Consider the following 16,360-nt stretch of genomic DNA (forward strand, 5'->3'; position numbering starts at 1 on the left):
GGATCATGGAAGACAGATGTACAGTGTAGTTTGATGAGGGATAAGGAGCTTTAGCGTGGTATTCTATTCAGAAAATCTGTCTTCCATAAGGGAGAAAGGATGCCACTTCCCAAGCAATTGTTAAAGGGTCTTCTTCAATAGTTTTGGAAATGAAATTAAGACATTAAGAAGGCCTCAAGGGGAGTCCCTTTTCTTTTGTATTCTTTGTCTTCTTCAGCCTGGTATGTTATTCAGAGAATCTGTCTTCCAAAAAGGGGAGGAGGATGCAACTTCCCAAGCTATTCTGTGAAATGGTCCTCATTAATAGTTTGGGAAATACAATAAAGATATAAGGAAATCCTCAAGGGAGGTCCCTTTTCATTTGTATCTTTTTCTCTTTTTTTTTTCAGTTAATAGATGCTTTTACTCGGCAGTTTAGGCATTTCATTCTTTGCCGAGGACGAGATACCAAGCTATGTGAGACATTGCGGATTGTGTTACTGTATCACCGGCACAGGTTTTGTGGGAATGAACAGACAAGGGTCTCTCACAATGCTCAGCCTATACTGTTGTTCCCACTGACAGTTGCAATCCAGGATTGAACCATATCAATTTTTAAATCGTAGAAAGAATCTTTCTCTTTCTCACAGGCTTCATGACAATTGAAAGAAGAAGATTTGAGTATTTTGTTCTTGTCTGCACAAAGATCAAATTTGCAGGGCTGAAATTGAGTGATGCCCAAGAAATTGTACCTTTCCCCTGGTTTCTGTCTTTCTTTATCACACCCTTTCCTTTGTCTCAAAGTTTTTTTGGTAATTCCTCTAATATTCTTTGTTTCTTCTCACCCCCCCCCCCCATCATGTAATACAGACAGAGAGATACTCACACACTCTTCTTCATATATTCCTGGCACCGTCCTTACTTTTGGTTTCAGATTTTGTTGAGTTTTCATATAATATCATTGTTTTCTGTGCTTTTTTTAAAATCCTAACTATTTTGCATTGTGAAGATTAAACTTTATGTGACATAACTCATATCAATTTCTGATGAAAGATACATTGGATATTGCTCAGTCTCATTGTTGTGTATGAAGAAATCTTAATCGTAGTGACAGCCACACATTTATTCATCTATACCAATCAATCAATTTATCAATCTATCTGTCTGAATATTAACCCTACATGTAATTTTTCTCTATCTCTCTGTTTCTGTTATTTTTGTCTTGCCATTCATCTATCTTTTCACTCATTCAATCATATACACATAGTGTAGCTATCTATACAAAAAAAAAAATACAGTAGAAAATGGGTTGGTGTGCAGCCCTGCTATGTATGCGGCATAAATTCTAATTTTCAGGGCTGCCAACATTAGAAACTAGTTGAGAGTGAGACTCCCATAGGCCAATGCTATAATTTAGGAGTCAAAATGAGTGAGATCAATATAAATGCATGCAAATGAAATAAAGTTTTATAGAGTGAGAAAGGACCAAAATGAGTGAGTCTCACTCTCAATGAGTGAGAGTTGGCAGCCCTGAATTTTATAATTTTTAAGTGTCATCTTGCATGCTATGAGTACATCCAAATAGCATCTTGGAATGGAAGTAGGAAGTCAGTAGGGCTAAAGAAAACAAAAGGGTTAAAAAAAAGAAGAAGAAAGGATTGAGCATCTTCAGTCGCTATCATCACCCTGGATGCACCAGGAGCAAGATGCTGCTGTAGAAACACATTAATGCTCCCAATCTGTCTTCATATCCCATCCTCCTCTCCCTCATCTGTCATCCCTCTCCCCCATCACCTCACAACATTTGCTCCAGAAATCAAGAGCAAGCCCTCCCGTATACATCCCTGGCATCTTTTACGCATCCCTCCGTGTATGTGTCTGTGTGCGTGTCTGTGTGTGTGTGTGTGTGTGTGTGTGTGTGTGTGTGTGTGTGTGTGTGTGTGTGTTTATCCAGCCTCTCATGCAAACATATGGTTGACTTTGTATCTGCTAGTGGATGCGAAAGGTCTTGGCATGCCATCGGTGCGCTAATGGGGCACCGAATCGAGAATAAGACAAATGCCCTTTTCGATAAAGACGGACAATGTGCGGCTGAGATATCACTCAGTGTGCATTACGCTTTGTACATACTAAAAATCTATTTGTCCCTGTACATCCAACACATTCCTTAATGCATGGGACTGGGGAAAGGTAAGTGGGGTCGCAATTCACTGATTAACTGTGGCAGACAGTTATGAAGATGCAAAATCAAATAACCTGACTTTCAAATATATTGGTACTTACCACCAAAGGCACAATGTATGGAAGTCTCTGAAGGTTAAAGGGTGTTACAGCTCTGGTCGAGGTGAGGATTCAGCTTTTAACGTTTTGCGAGATATTCAGAAACCACTCTATGAGATGTCAAAGAGCATAAAATTCTAAGGGGTGTCAAAAGTTTATTTGATGAAAATTGGTTTTGAAGTGGCTGAGATATCCCAAAACAAAGTGAAACAAAGAGATCCTAATAAAGTTGTGGCCTGTAGTCTTTTATTATTATCACTTTTTTGGATATCTCAGCCATTTGAAAACCAATTTTCATCAAGTAAATGTTGAATCCTTGTTAAAATTACATACTCTTTCATATTTCAAAAGAGGTTTCTCATTATCTCACTTAGGAATGTAAAAAACATGAATCCCCACCTCAACCAGTACTGTATAGCCCCTTTACCCTGAGTGTGTTATGATTGTGCTTTTTGTTTTTTTTCTGGCTGTCTTTGTGTTTGCAAACATCTCCAATTAAAACTTCCAAGGGTGTGCTAATGAGGTAATAGTCGCCCCTTTATCTCATCAAATTCCAGTCATTGGGCAAGGTGGGTGCAAAGACAAATTAATAGCACCTTGTCCTGCTGATCCTTCTTCAGTTGCTGTGTAAGCTTTAGTCTCAGTATCCAGCCTTTTTTTTTTCTTTTTTGTTGTTGTTGTTAGGAGTAGGCTAAAGGTAGAAGGGATGCCCTAACGTTATTACCCCCATCGTTACGGATCATTGTCGCTGAACAGACATTCCTATCTTACCCCCCCCCCCCTACATTCTATGAACACAGGATATGTATATGGCAGTTGTTGTATATTCTTGTCTGCTTCAGATTGGATGTGTAATTAGCTGTAAAGCTTAATATGATATACGTTTGTATTTCAGAGATTGACATTCTTTTTCTTCAGTGGGTGTTTACTGACATAATGCATCAACCAGTACCATCATCAGTAATTAATATGAAGCATCTCTTATGGATTTATAACCTCTTTAGCATATATACTTTGGAAAGCAGCATGCTTTATAGGTTTTTACAGCTTGTTTGCACTTCAAATCAGTGACCATGTATCAACATCATTACTGATTTAATTGGGGTCTGGATGCAAGAGACTACCCAAGTGGACAGTTGTGCAGGGTTAGCTTCAGTGCATGATTTGAAACAGACCAGGAAATGCCCTCATTTTGTTTTAATTTCCTCCTAAATTGGACTCTGTAGACTTCCTGAAAGAGGACCAGTTAGGGGAAGGCACTCACCGGCCATATCACTGAGATAAGTGGTCATCGCTCGGTAGGATGGACATTGAATTTGCTAGGCATTATTGTTTTTTGTTCATTTTTTGTTATAGACTTCCAACCTACAATAGTACCAATGACAGTCATGTTGAATGTAGCATTTCTTTGCAAGTCATTATTGTGAAGGACAGACATTTAATGATTGTTAATGACAATCATTGCCTTCACAAATAAAGTGAATATCCTCATAATTAAAAGTTAATACCTTTTGGTACAGTTCTTGAATACAGTATGTACATATCTTAAATCTGGTATCCATTTACTTGTCGGATATTGAAGTGTTGCTCATTTAGGTGACGATTATTTATTATTCATGGATCAAGGGGCTAGGAATGAATCACAGATATTTGTTGACTTTTGCTCAATATGACAGCTTTCCCATCGGATGCTGTTGACATCTAAAGCATAAATCGCATAAGAGCCATCATCATGGGATTAACAATCATAAGGTTTTTGGTAATTGTTGTTGTTTTTTGCATGCCGTTCACACGCATTACTTGAAGCAAATCCTTGTGAGGGATTTTATAAAAAAAAGAAAACAAGATGAACAAAGTCACATTTTAGAACTATTTTGAAGCACTACAGCTGGGTTCTTGTTTCATCTGCAAATAGTAAATAATACATTTGATTGACTGGCCATGAAGTTGATAACATGGCTGTTTGACTATTGTTTGTTTGTAGCAGTCAGAGTACATGCAGTCATTGCTCGACAAGGACTTTTGTTTCACCTTGTGAAAACCCTGTAACTCTAACCGTGATAAAAAAGAAAAGTTTTTTTTTCAATTATGTGATTACAAATGATATTGGTTTTGTTTGTTTTGTTTTGTTTTGTTTTAGCCTGAGACCCCCTCTTTCTTATTTACTCAACCAGTGTATTTGAATCAGATTGTTGAGGGTACCATTGAGAGAGATAGAGAGCGTATTAAAAGAGAGGGGGGGGGGGGGGTATTACTATCTAAAAAGGAGGTCATGGTATTGGAAGAAGTGAGTCACTGGAAAGTGAAGTACCCTCATAATGAAACATAAACAGCTATAAAGAGTTTATTAAAACAGAGAAAGAGCATTTCAGGCTATGAGGTAGAAAGTTCATGGTCTTGTTTGTATGAATGTGTATGTGTGTGTGGGTGCACGTATATTTATTTTCTTTTTGAGAGGAGGTTGTTTGTTTATTGTTCTGAAGAGGCATGCGCTCATTTCCATGATTGAGGAAGTGCAACTGATACTGAAAGGGATGTCCATTCACTGATATTTGTGTAGGTCACACCGTGATGTCATAGATTAAACCTAAACCGAACTCTGAGTGTCCGACCGATGGGCGTCCCTTTATCTGAAGATGGCGTATCCTCTTGTCTGGTCTGTGTGCAGAGAAGATAACCAATATGGTTTCCTGCATCTTTCTCCATCTTTTTCTTCCTCTCCTTTTTCTCTTAACCCATTGAGGACGAGTCCCGAGTATACTCGGGCAAGTGTCTATGGGAAATACATGTTGTAGCAAAATCATACTGTCCTCAATGGGTTAATCTCTCCCTCTCTCCGTCTCTCCTTCTCTCTTACTGGTTCTCTACCATTTGTTATGAGTGAGAGTGAGATAAGGGAAGTTGGTAACCGGGTGTGGGATGTGATCGATTAATGAAGGGCATCGCTCCACAAGACTGAGAGGAAATATCGCTTTTGACTCAGAAAAAAAGAGCATTCAGTAAAAAGAGAAGTAGAACTTACTGCCTGGTTTAAACATTAACTTCCTGTGGCACTTGATCGTTTGCCATGCCTTTTTTTCCCCTCCCTTAATGTACTTGGTTGTTTCTATCTCTTCTGTCCAGTCATTAGACAAAGGTTTTCTGGTCTGTGTCATGTCCTGTATGTATCTTGTATAGTAAACATATCAAATTTTGTATCTGAGTATCAAAAATATCAAATAGCAGAAAGTTTTGGAGTAAAGATATCAAAGTGAAAGAAACATCAGAACATTTCTTAAAAGATATATTAAACTTGTGTGACAGTAGCAAGTATTCTTAAAGTGAAGGAACAAAGAGAACATATATCAAACTTTGTATGAGAGTAGCAAGTATATTAAAGGACAAGTTCACCTTCATAAACATAAGGATTGAGAGAATGTAGCAATGTTGGTAGAACACACCATTGAAAGTTTGAGGAAAATCAGACAATCCGTTCAAATGTTATGAATTTTTAAAGTTTTTTTTGCAGTACCCGCTGGATGAGAAGACTACTGCAGTGTATGAATAACTTAGATGTCACATGCGTACAACAATATAAGGAAAATATAAAGAGAATTTCACAAAATTCCATCTTTTGAAAAAACTACACATTCCCCTGACTCGTTACCGACAAATGTTATGGGTAATATTATTCCCCCTGCCTTTAGAAAGAGGCAAGTCAATTGCTCTTTTATTATGCGAAAAAAGTGAAAATATGTTGAATTTTCTTTCACATTTTCTTTATACTGTTGTACGCATATGACTCACAAGCTGTAGTAGTCTCCTCATCCAGCGGTTCCAACACAAAAATTTAAAAAATTCATAACTTTTGCATCGATTGTCCAATTTTCCTCAAACTTTCACTGATGTGTTCTACTAATATTGTTGCATTCTCTCAATCCTTATGTTTATGAAGGTGAACTTGTCCTTTAAAGTGAAGGAACAAAGAGAACATATATCAAACTTTGTATGAGAGTAGCAAGTATATTAAAGTGGTAGAAAGACCCAGAACATTTGATGTCTTTGTAGTGGAATGAAATTATATTAGAATAGATAAACACCAAGAACATGAAATATTATAAGCTATGAATCAGAGTATCATACACTCAAGAATGAAAGCATGCTATATAAAAAAAGTAAGTAGACTTGAAATATGGAATTGGTGATAATTGCCTGAGATTGTATGTGTAGTTCAGGTTTCAAACGATGTATGAGAGTATTCCAAGGGGGTTTCTGCATTGTTCCAGAAGACAGAAAGAAAATAGGTTTTGTCAGCAAATTAGTTTATATCACAATAAATTTAGCTATTTTGTGATACTTGATAACTGTAATCCATGTACAATGTATTTTTTCTACATGTCATTTAGAGAATTACAAACTCTGATGTTTTTATATCATGTTCACCGTCATTGAAGAAAAAATAACTGTGTTGTAGAACCAGAAGGACATTAGGTTAACTTTATGTTCTTTGTCAAGTGTTAACTCCCTTCTGCCACTCAGTGGCTCTGCCAAAGTATACCTCTGATGATCTTATGCAGCTAATTCCTTTGAATGTCTTTGATAATGCATCATTAAATTTGAATAAGATGTTAAAGGTGTGTCGCTATTCTATTTTCATCTAAGACTATCCCATTGTCTGAAACAAAAACAAAAGATATGCACTCCGCCACAAGAATAGATTGATACCACTTGTCTACTCCAGCAAAATGACCAATTGACCTGAACAAAGCAAAGAGGATGTAATCTATTTGAATTATTCATGACAAAGTAATTAGTGAGCGTAATCCTGCAACATTAAATAGCGTCAAGATGTCTTGAGCTAACTACCTTGAAAATTACATGAGTCTTGTATTAAGTGGGAATTTGCTTTGTCTCCTTGTTTAATGTGTGAATGTGTGTTTAGCTTGTTCTCTCATGAATTTGTGTGTCTCTCTCTGAGAGGGGGGGGGGGGCTGAGTGAGAGTGGTTGTGTGTGCACTATGCATCATGGAGTGAGAGCGGTGTGAGAGAAAGGAGGAAGTGTGACCAGTCTCACCCACTGAGGAGATTGTTGTGGTGGCGATAGCTGGGACACCAGGACGGCCGACACAGGACAGACCCAATCCAATTGGCTCGTCCTCGTCCCTATCACTTCCCCTCCTCCCCTGCCTCCCCTCCTTCTGGCCGTAGCTGAGGGTATAAAAGGCCCGCCGCAATCACTCTCACGGGCAGACGGCGAGTTGTGCTGGTCGTGGAAGGAGGTGAGTGAGAAGAGACAGGAAGAAGGAGAGACAGAAGGGAGGAAAGAAGGGAAGAGAGAGAGAAGGAGAGTGTGGAGCCGGCTTCGCTCGTTGGATTTTGTCCCATCAAGTGAAGCAGGCTCAGAGCTAAGGAGTAGAAACGTGGGTGCCAGTACACGGATTACCAGCATACTGTTGGAGCTAGGAAGCTACTACTGTGGATATATACCTTTAATATCGTCACTCTCGTGTTTATATGCGCTCACACATGCGCACATTTGGCGGTGGGGATAAAAGTATTTGATTCTTACCCCAGCTGGACAGACGGATGATATTTCACCCATTCGATGCGGCAAGATATATATTTCAAGGAGTGCATTATTATCAACCTCTATATCAATGACCTGGAGTTTTCTTTGTGGGATTCTTATTTCCGTTCCTGAGAGAAATTCTCTTGTTGATTATTTTCCAAGGACCCAATGTGATGAATACGATGGAATTAACACGATATTGAGGAGAGCATTTCTCATCCAGGTTTGTGACTAATTTAGAGGCTAACAAGTTTTAATCATAATTATGATTGGATTCTGTCAGAAAATGTCTTGAGGATAGTCTTTCAGTAGAAGGGTGGTGACATTCTTGCCTACTGGCTGATTTCAGTTATTTGTCTCCTAGCTCTTGGTAGAATTGCAGTAAAATGTCGGCAGGATTTTATGATATCATTTTGTGGAATAACTTGACTTTTAGAAAGCTTCACTAGTCTGACATGTATTCATTGTTATTTTTTTTTCATTGTTGTTATCTTCTTCCCGCTCTTGGAAACAACTAATGTCACTAGAATTATTGAAGAGATATTTCAAATTTCACTTGTTTAAATAGTACATTGTCATTGATTCTTACATATTAGTGTTCATTCATGACAGAGTAAATTACCAGCAGTCGAAATTGTGTGTGCAGGGGGGGAATAAAAATTTGTACAAGGGTCCTTTTAAAAGTCAAAGGGTTAAAAGCAGAGATGCCAAATATTACTTTTTCAGTATTTTGTACCTTTTTGGCCAAAAATGCTGCAAGATTCATGGAAATACTGTTTCCCCTAAATTGGATTTATACTACACATGTATGTCTCTTGCAGGAAAGGTTGAAAAATAATGCTTTTCCACCAAAACTACACTGTTTCAATCCTCAGAATACTGCAGTGCTCTTTACAAGGTTAGCATCCATGTTAAAGTGTGTAAACAGAAAGTAGCAAGGCACCCTCACCTTTTGTAGTGTACAGAGACATGAGCAAACAGGCTTAAAACATTGCTGTTTGTTTGCGTGCATTATGAATTTGCTTTGGGGTTTTTTTATGTTGTTGTTTTGCTCTGTCAAAGGTTCGTTGGATTAAATAGTTTTCATCCATCGTGATCTGTAATTTCCTATAAACTGCATTTTATCTACGGTACATAATGCATCGACTGGAAGATACACAATCTCTGATGTCGGATCATTTGTACTCTCATTTCTTTGATGTGTGCTATACCTTCTGATATTTAAAGAGCACTAGATTTCACCTGTAATTTGAGGCACACATTAGAATTGCACACAGTATGATTACAAATTCTATGTTAGTTGAATATCAATAATGCATATATCAATATTACACATCAGTATCTTGTTGCAGCAAGTTAACCATGAAGATTCTTGTCAGGTTACAGGAAATCAATTTTAGAGTAAGACGTGTAATCAACCAAAACTGCTATGACTGTTCTACTGAAGGGGCAATGTTCCTGGCTCAGACTTGTGTTTTATGTGTGTGTGAATATATTTTGTTGATCATATGGGATATGTAGTCGGAATGTACAAGTGTATGAATCATTTTCTATCAATTTCATTTCTTTTCCAGCCTGCCGTACTTTCTTTTTCTATTTTGTCTTTTTGTCCAACAATTAGTTATTTCTTTCCTTGTGAGCAATGCGCCATTTTAATGTAATATTTCTGCATTTATCATTTCGTCCACTTTAGGTTTCCATATGAGGAGCATTAGATGAGCACACGTCACCACACAGGCTACTGTCTTTCAGAGCAGGAGTCGTCACTCGGCTTCACACCATGACAGAGGTCAGTACCATCTACCAGACCCAGATGCGGATCTCCGCCCCTCTCACCACCCTCATCCCGCCCTCCCAGCCACCACCGGAGAGGAGCCGGAGCAGGCAGGAGGAGGAGGAGGAGGCGAGGGGAGGATCACGCTCGCACGACCGCGGCTTCCAGATCCGACAGGGCTCCTTCAAGCTGAACGCCCTGCGCCTGCCCAAGCCCGTGGCCCGCTTCGTCATCATGCAGGTCATCTTCAGCTGTGGCTGTGCCCTGCTGGGCATCCTCTCCGTCGCCTTCCGTTGCTGGATGGCGTACCTCTGCATACCAGTCATCGTCGGGGCCATGGTAAGCCAGTCTAGAGCCTTGTCTGTCATCATCCTTCATCTTCTTTACAGCATCTCACCGGGCGAGCTGATCTCTCTGCTATCCTCGGCTCGCCTGGCCCTCGTATCACATCGTGGATAATCTACTTTTCCCCGGGTGTCTTGAGTGATCATACAGAATGCTTTTCCACTTCTGTGTGTAATGGGATATCAATGCAGAGTAGGGCTATAAACAGCATGTCTGTCAACAGCTGGAATCTTCCATTTCAAGTAGGGAATGCAGTTTGCATTGCAGTAGAGTTATTGTGGCATAAATTAAAGATACACTGTACACAGAATCAGCAGCGCATTATAATTAAAATGCTACTTGCACTCACAAACCCAGCTGTCATAGTCCAAGTGGCTAGTCTACCCATGATGTACTGTACTGTGATAGTCATTTTCTTGTAGCATGCTTTATTAAAGGTAAGTGCATGCCTCTCATGGAGAAGCCAGCATTTTACACCATATTTGATGATTGAACCTGTTTTTAGTTATTCATACTGTACTGCAGTGGAGGCATCCACCACAAGGTTACTAATAAGTGAATGCTGCATGCCATAGATGTATCAGTATACAGTAGTGTTTAAAAAGGAATTCAAACTGATCAAACTGATCACGTTTTAACCCCCCCCCCCAAAAAAAAAAGGGAACAAATATTTACATATATTGTCTTAAATTCTTTCCCCATGCAATTTAAAGGTCTGTGTATGATGCATGATATATTGACATACAGTAAAGAATTGTAGGAGGGAGTCTCACCCAGTTCCCCCCCCCCCCCCCCCATGCCATACGCAGTGTAATGTGAGCATGTGTCAATAGGTATGACATACAGTTTGTGTTAGTTCTGTTTATTTTCTTATCATTCCACAGGAACTGCTCATAGGAATTATTGGATATACTGCCATCAAGAGGCCCCATAAGAAAATCCTGGTGAGTGTGATGTCATTACTACAGCAGAGATGCCAACGTTTACTTTTTTTTTGCAGTATTTGATATTGTTTCTTTGCCATAATACTGTAGGTTTCATGGAAACGCTGTTTTTGCCAAATTGTTCTTAATACTACACATGTCTATTGTAGGAGTGCGTAAGTGCTGTTTTTCCACCAAAAATATGCCTTTTTTAGCCCTCAGAATACTGCTGTGCTGTTTCCAAGGTCGACATCCCTGTTACAGTTGCATAATGCACAAAAATAGTTGATATATTGCAGCCGTCCATCAGTAATTCACTCAGAACTACATTCGCTGGCTTTAGAATTACAGCGCATGGGTGTTGGAAAATTAATTATTCAGTTTTGATCCATGAAAGTGATGGATCAGAATTTTTTTTTACTGTATCTCTAATTTCTATATGTGTGCCTGAATATTTCAGGGCATGTGTTTCATTCAAATGATGGTTCCTCAATTTTTAACCCAAAATATTAATTCCTGAATTGCAGCACATTGTCAGTTGTCTATCTGCTTTGTTGAGGTGTAGCTTTCACCATATTGTACTAGACATGTTCATTTGATTTTTATCTAGATATATGCAACATATCTGTGCCATAAAGAAGGGTAGGAAAACAAGGAATCTTGTTCATATGGTTTCAAACATACATATATTGTCAATTAACTTAACAAGTTTTAGTTGCTTTGTCAGTCTCTACACAGAATCAAAGCTGAGAATCAATGAAACATTTCTCTTCATTTTTCATCGGTGACCATAAGTAGCGAGTCGCTGCAAAAATTTGCCACATGCTAGTTTGACATAAACTTTGCCTCCATCAGGAGAACTATGTAGAGAGAATTCCAAATGTCTTTCTACATTAAAATTATCTGTCAATATTGAACCCTTCTGGAAAAAAAAAAAAAAAAAATGTCTTCCCCACACATTACTCTGGTCTTCCCCCTCCTTGGGACAGAATGCATACCAAAGTGCATTCACCAGGCACCTGTAATATCCATTATATTTGACGACCCATCGCTGGCTTTATTTCTTTGCTTTGACACCTGCAGGTGAAGTGTTACTTCATTGGCTGCCTCATCGGCTCCCTCGCTGCCCTGGGTCTGGTCGTCTTCAGTATCATCGGCGCTGCCACCGAACAGGAGTACCAGTGCGTGCTGCTGCCAAACGTGTTTGCGGAGTGCAACGCCGTCAGGGTACGGGAAAATATATTGACTGAAAACATTCAGGATTATGTGTTAATTGATGATTTGTTTGATTTTCTTTTTTAATCTGTGGTTTATTTTTACTTGGTTAACTCATTGAAGACTAGTCCGGAGTATACTCCAGTTAGGGTAAGTAGGAAATGCTTTTTGCAGAAAAATCAGTCCATCTTCAAAGGGTTTACAATAATGAAAGATGTACATTTTATGGAGATAGTAAATATAAGTAGGTCAGGTTATGGTGGTAGATATGATTGATAGATATAGATACACCAGAAATGTATTCATTGCAACAGTATATTAAGCAGTAGAAGGAGTAGTAAGAACTGCTGTGTTGCTGTTTCTGTGAACCAAGAGATATTGGTATCTCCGTGAAGATCAGGGAATTAATTTATGGAGCAGACTGTGGACTTGAGCTGTCAAGTTTGTGTGTTTCCCTTGGCCTGAAACATCACTGTCTCTTTCACATGTGGTTATCTGAGTCCAACAGGACACATTGTGAAGTGTCTTGTCCTAGTGTTATGTCATCAGGTACATGACGATTTTATATCACACAGTGACTTTTGTGTGCTCTACACCAAGAGCGTTGAAAAGCATTCCCTCTGGTAAAGGAAGGATGAAGCTGTAGAATAGGTGCAAATCCAATTTACACCAGCCTTGCCGGGTGTCAAGCATGTATTTTTCTTGTTGGCACGCAAAAGGTGAGGTCATAATTTAGCTTTCATAGCGTGGAGTCTCAAAGCATCAGTAAAAGAAGTTTGAGTCATGATTATAAAGATGAAGAGGTAAGAAGCTTTAATCTACGTTCATAATGATTTATGTATGAGTCAATGCCAGGATATTTTACTTCTGGAGTCTCCGAAAGAGACTACATTGAGAGACCCGCTTTGCGCACGCGCAGTCATATATCGCTTTTCTACGCACGAGTATTCGAACGTAGTTCCCTTATCGCAGTCGAAAATTCTGATCTTTTATCGCATTTTCGCGGTACTAACGGTTCTAGAAACCAGCAGTTAGTGGAATTAGATTCCGCAATCTTCCTATATCGTACAACGAATATTCGGTGCTTAGCAAGGCGGCAAGCACAACCTTTTCTAGCGGCCTCATTCCACGAAAGTCACGCGGTGGCTACGGTGATGGAGGCACAACAGCTCAAAGAACAGCTGCATCATCCGGCTAAGCCCGGCGCAGTGGGAAGCATCAACGTTGTTTGCGAAGAACGTTCCCCTCCGACAGACAAAAAAGTCAAGCCAAAAAAGAAACTAGTTAAGTCGGACACGGTTTCCGGTACTAACATGGCGGGTAAAGTGCCGCAAGCGAAGCAGGGCCCAAAGACGGCCGAAAAATCCTCGGATGTCGAGGACAGACTATCGAGACTGGAAAGTCTTCTGAGTAAAGTGGTCGACGCGCTGCCCAGTGTAAACTCCACGCCGCCGAAACCGGCATCGCGCCATTTTGTGGCGTACGATGAGGCGCACAGCGCCGGACAGTGTGAAATTCCTATGGAAACTGATTTTCAACAGTGCGGGGAGCCGCACGTGCGTGACACGGGCGAAGCCAACAGAGAAGAAGGCGATTTTGCGTCAGACGCGGCAGACGTGCAAGAAATTCCCGTTCTCGCAGCAAAATTTGCCAAGCCGGGTGATACAGGACTACCGGTAGACGAGGACTTAGCCAGCTCTACTACTTACCTCATAAGCCACCCGCTAGAAGAAAAAGTGTTGGAAGAGACGGCATCTAAGTATCCAGCCCCAAGCAACTGTGTTTACCTCGCTACACCGAAGGTGAACGGCCCGATCTGGGATAACCTACCGCAACACACACGCAGTAGAGATGCCAAGTTACAGCGTGTGCAGAAGTCGCTGACGAAGGGCCTGAGCGCGCTAATACAGTCCTTCCCATCACCTCGGCTGACTGACACACAGCAGGACGCATTGGCGTTGCTGTGCAATGCCAATTTTGAACTCAATTCGTTGAGGAAAGAGCTTATCAAGCCGGACATGGCAGCCACTTACTCTCATCTTTGCAAACCTTCCACTCCCGTCACTAAATTCCTATTCGGAGATGAATTGGGAAAGAGAATGAAAGATCTCAAAGAGGAGCAGAAAGCTGCATCAGGAGTGATGAGAAACCCAATTTCGCGGCCACAGTCTAGCACGTACCACCCGTACAGGGGAGCTGCTTTCTCCAAGCGACAATACAGAAGTGCTGGCTGGACTGCAAGTTCAGCTGCCTCAACACACAGACCAACAGCCGGCGGTAGTAGCAGGCCTTTTTTAGGTCAGCGCCCACAGTGGGGTCACAGCAAGCAGCCACCACCCCGCACAGCGAGCCGCCCCCCACAACAGGCTCCACAGCACAGGCCTCCAATGCAGCGCAAGAAATAACTACCAGCATACCCAAAGAGGTAGGTAGTTTCGATTCACATCATCATCATACCTGCTTTCCCCAATGTATTTGTACGTGTGTGCAATGTATTCCAAAGAAAGCTCCAGTGGCAGTCGGAGGTCGAGTGAGGCTTTTTTACAGGCGATGGTGCCAAATCACAGCTGATCCATTTATTTTGGCAGCAATCAGGGGTTACAAAATTGAATTTGGAGAAGCATGTATGCCCCCTAGGAGGGATAAGCCCTTCATTCAATACAAACCAAACCAGCACAATTCAGCTTGTATTGACAGAGAGATCGCAAGCTTACTGACTAAGAATGTTATCGAAGAATGTGGTCATGAAGAAGGAGAATTTCTCTCAAACATTTTCACACGACCCAAGAAAAATGGGGGTGTACGACTAATACTTGATTTGACAGATTTGAACAAGTGTGTGAGCGTACAACACTTCAAAATGGATAACATTCATACAGCTGCCCTTTTAATCTCCCCAGGAGATTTCCTAGCCTCAGTCGACCTCCGAGATGCTTACTACTCCATCCCAATTGACACTGAACACAGAAAATTCTTGAAATTTCCATGGCAAGGGAAATTTTACAGGTTCAAAGTCCTACCAAATGGGCTCAGCACAGCGCCCAGACTTTTCACCAAGCTCATGAAACCTGTTTTCGCTACACTGAGAGAAATGGGGCACATAGTACTAGGCTACCTTGATGATACTCTCATTATCGGTGAGTCAGTAGAACAAGCAAAGGAGGCTGTACGTGCAACCACAAATCTCCTGTCTGAACTAGGTTTCGTAGTCCACGAGGAGAAATCTATGCTAGAACCCCAACAAGAGCTCACTTTCCTAGGGTTTAAGCTGCACACTGGTGATATGACTATCTCCCTGCCAGAAGAGAAAATGCAGGACATTATCACAGTCTGTTCAGACTTGCTTGACAATACTAGACCCACAATCAGGCAGGTGTCACATGTTATCGGGAAGATAATAGCTACTTTCCCTGGAGTCCAACATGGCCCTCTTTTCTACAGATGCCTAGAACGTGACAAAATTGCCGCCCTTAAAGCTAACAAAGGCCATTTTGACAGACCTATGAAGCTGTCATTAGAAGGGAAAGAAGAGCTCAAATGGTGGTTTAATCATGTCTTTGAGGAGTGTGCACCAATTAAGCGTAACAGACCTACACTTGAGCTGCGTACAGACGCTAGTGGGCTTGGTTGGGGAGCCACAAATCTGTCCATTGAAACGGGAGGCAGATGGAACGATCTTGAAATGGAAAGAGCTAGAAAGAATGATATCAATTACCTGGAAACATTGGCAGCCGGGTTTGGACTGAAGTCCTTTTGCTCTTCTTTACATGATGTTCATGTCCTCCTTAGGTCAGACAACACAACAGCAGTTGCTTATTTGAATAACATGGGGGGTATTAAGTCCAAGGACTGTGACAGTGCAGCTAGAGACATCTGGAGGTGGTGCATGGAACGTAATATTTGGGTTACTGCAGCACACCTTCCAGGGAGTGAGAACACTGAGGCAGACAGCAGGTCTAGAAAGTTCAGTGACCGAAATGAATGGATGCTTAACAAGCAAGCCTTTAACAAACTAGTTTCAGTTTTTGGGCTTCCAGACATTGATCTCTTTGCGTCCAGACTAAACAACCAACTTGAGAGATATGTCACTTGGTTGCCAGATCCAAATGCAGAAGCCGTAGATGCATTTACGTTGGATTGGGGAGAATTCAAATTCTATGCCTTTCCCCCATTCTGTCTCATCCCAAGATGTCTTCAAAAAATTAGGACAGATAGAGCTGAAGGCATAATGGTAGTGCCAAATTGGCCCACACAGGCATGGTTTCCTAAGCTGAAAAGGATGTTAAAGGGTGAAGC

At 40.7% G+C, this 16,360-nt stretch overlaps 2 protein-coding genes across 3 annotated transcripts in view; both read left to right on the forward strand.

The window, feature by feature from the left end:
* Window positions 1–12,151, forward strand: part of LOC139714785 (uncharacterized) — a 64,145-nt gene extending 51,994 nt beyond the window's left edge. The window contains exons 1-4 of one of the 2 annotated variants that reach the window (XM_071626440.1): window positions 7,792–8,030; window positions 9,501–9,920; window positions 10,811–10,870; window positions 11,933–12,151. In XM_071626440.1, coding sequence (XP_071482541.1) covers window positions 9,588–9,920; window positions 10,811–10,870; window positions 11,933–12,151 — 612 coding nt within the window. In that variant the 5' untranslated portion in view covers window positions 7,792–8,030; window positions 9,501–9,587. Of the gene's footprint in view, window positions 1–7,791; window positions 8,031–9,500; window positions 9,921–10,810; window positions 10,871–11,932 lie in introns of those variants that run through there. The other variant, XM_071626441.1, reaches the window with a different exon arrangement.
* Window positions 12,152–13,053: 902 nt separating this feature from the next.
* On the forward strand, window positions 13,054–16,087 carry LOC139714786 (uncharacterized). The gene has a single exon (XM_071626442.1). It carries the CDS (start codon window positions 13,219–13,221, stop codon window positions 14,467–14,469), a length of 1,251 nt encoding a protein of 416 aa, XP_071482543.1. The 5' UTR covers window positions 13,054–13,218; the 3' UTR covers window positions 14,470–16,087.
* The last annotated feature ends 273 nt before the right edge of the window (window positions 16,088–16,360 follow it).

This window comes from Diadema antillarum, unplaced genomic scaffold, assembly GCF_040938485.1.
Source record: "Diadema antillarum isolate AM-2024a unplaced genomic scaffold, OU_Dant_1.0 seq00002430_RagTag, whole genome shotgun sequence".
Classification (NCBI taxonomy): Eukaryota; Metazoa; Echinodermata; class Echinoidea; order Diadematoida; family Diadematidae; genus Diadema; species Diadema antillarum.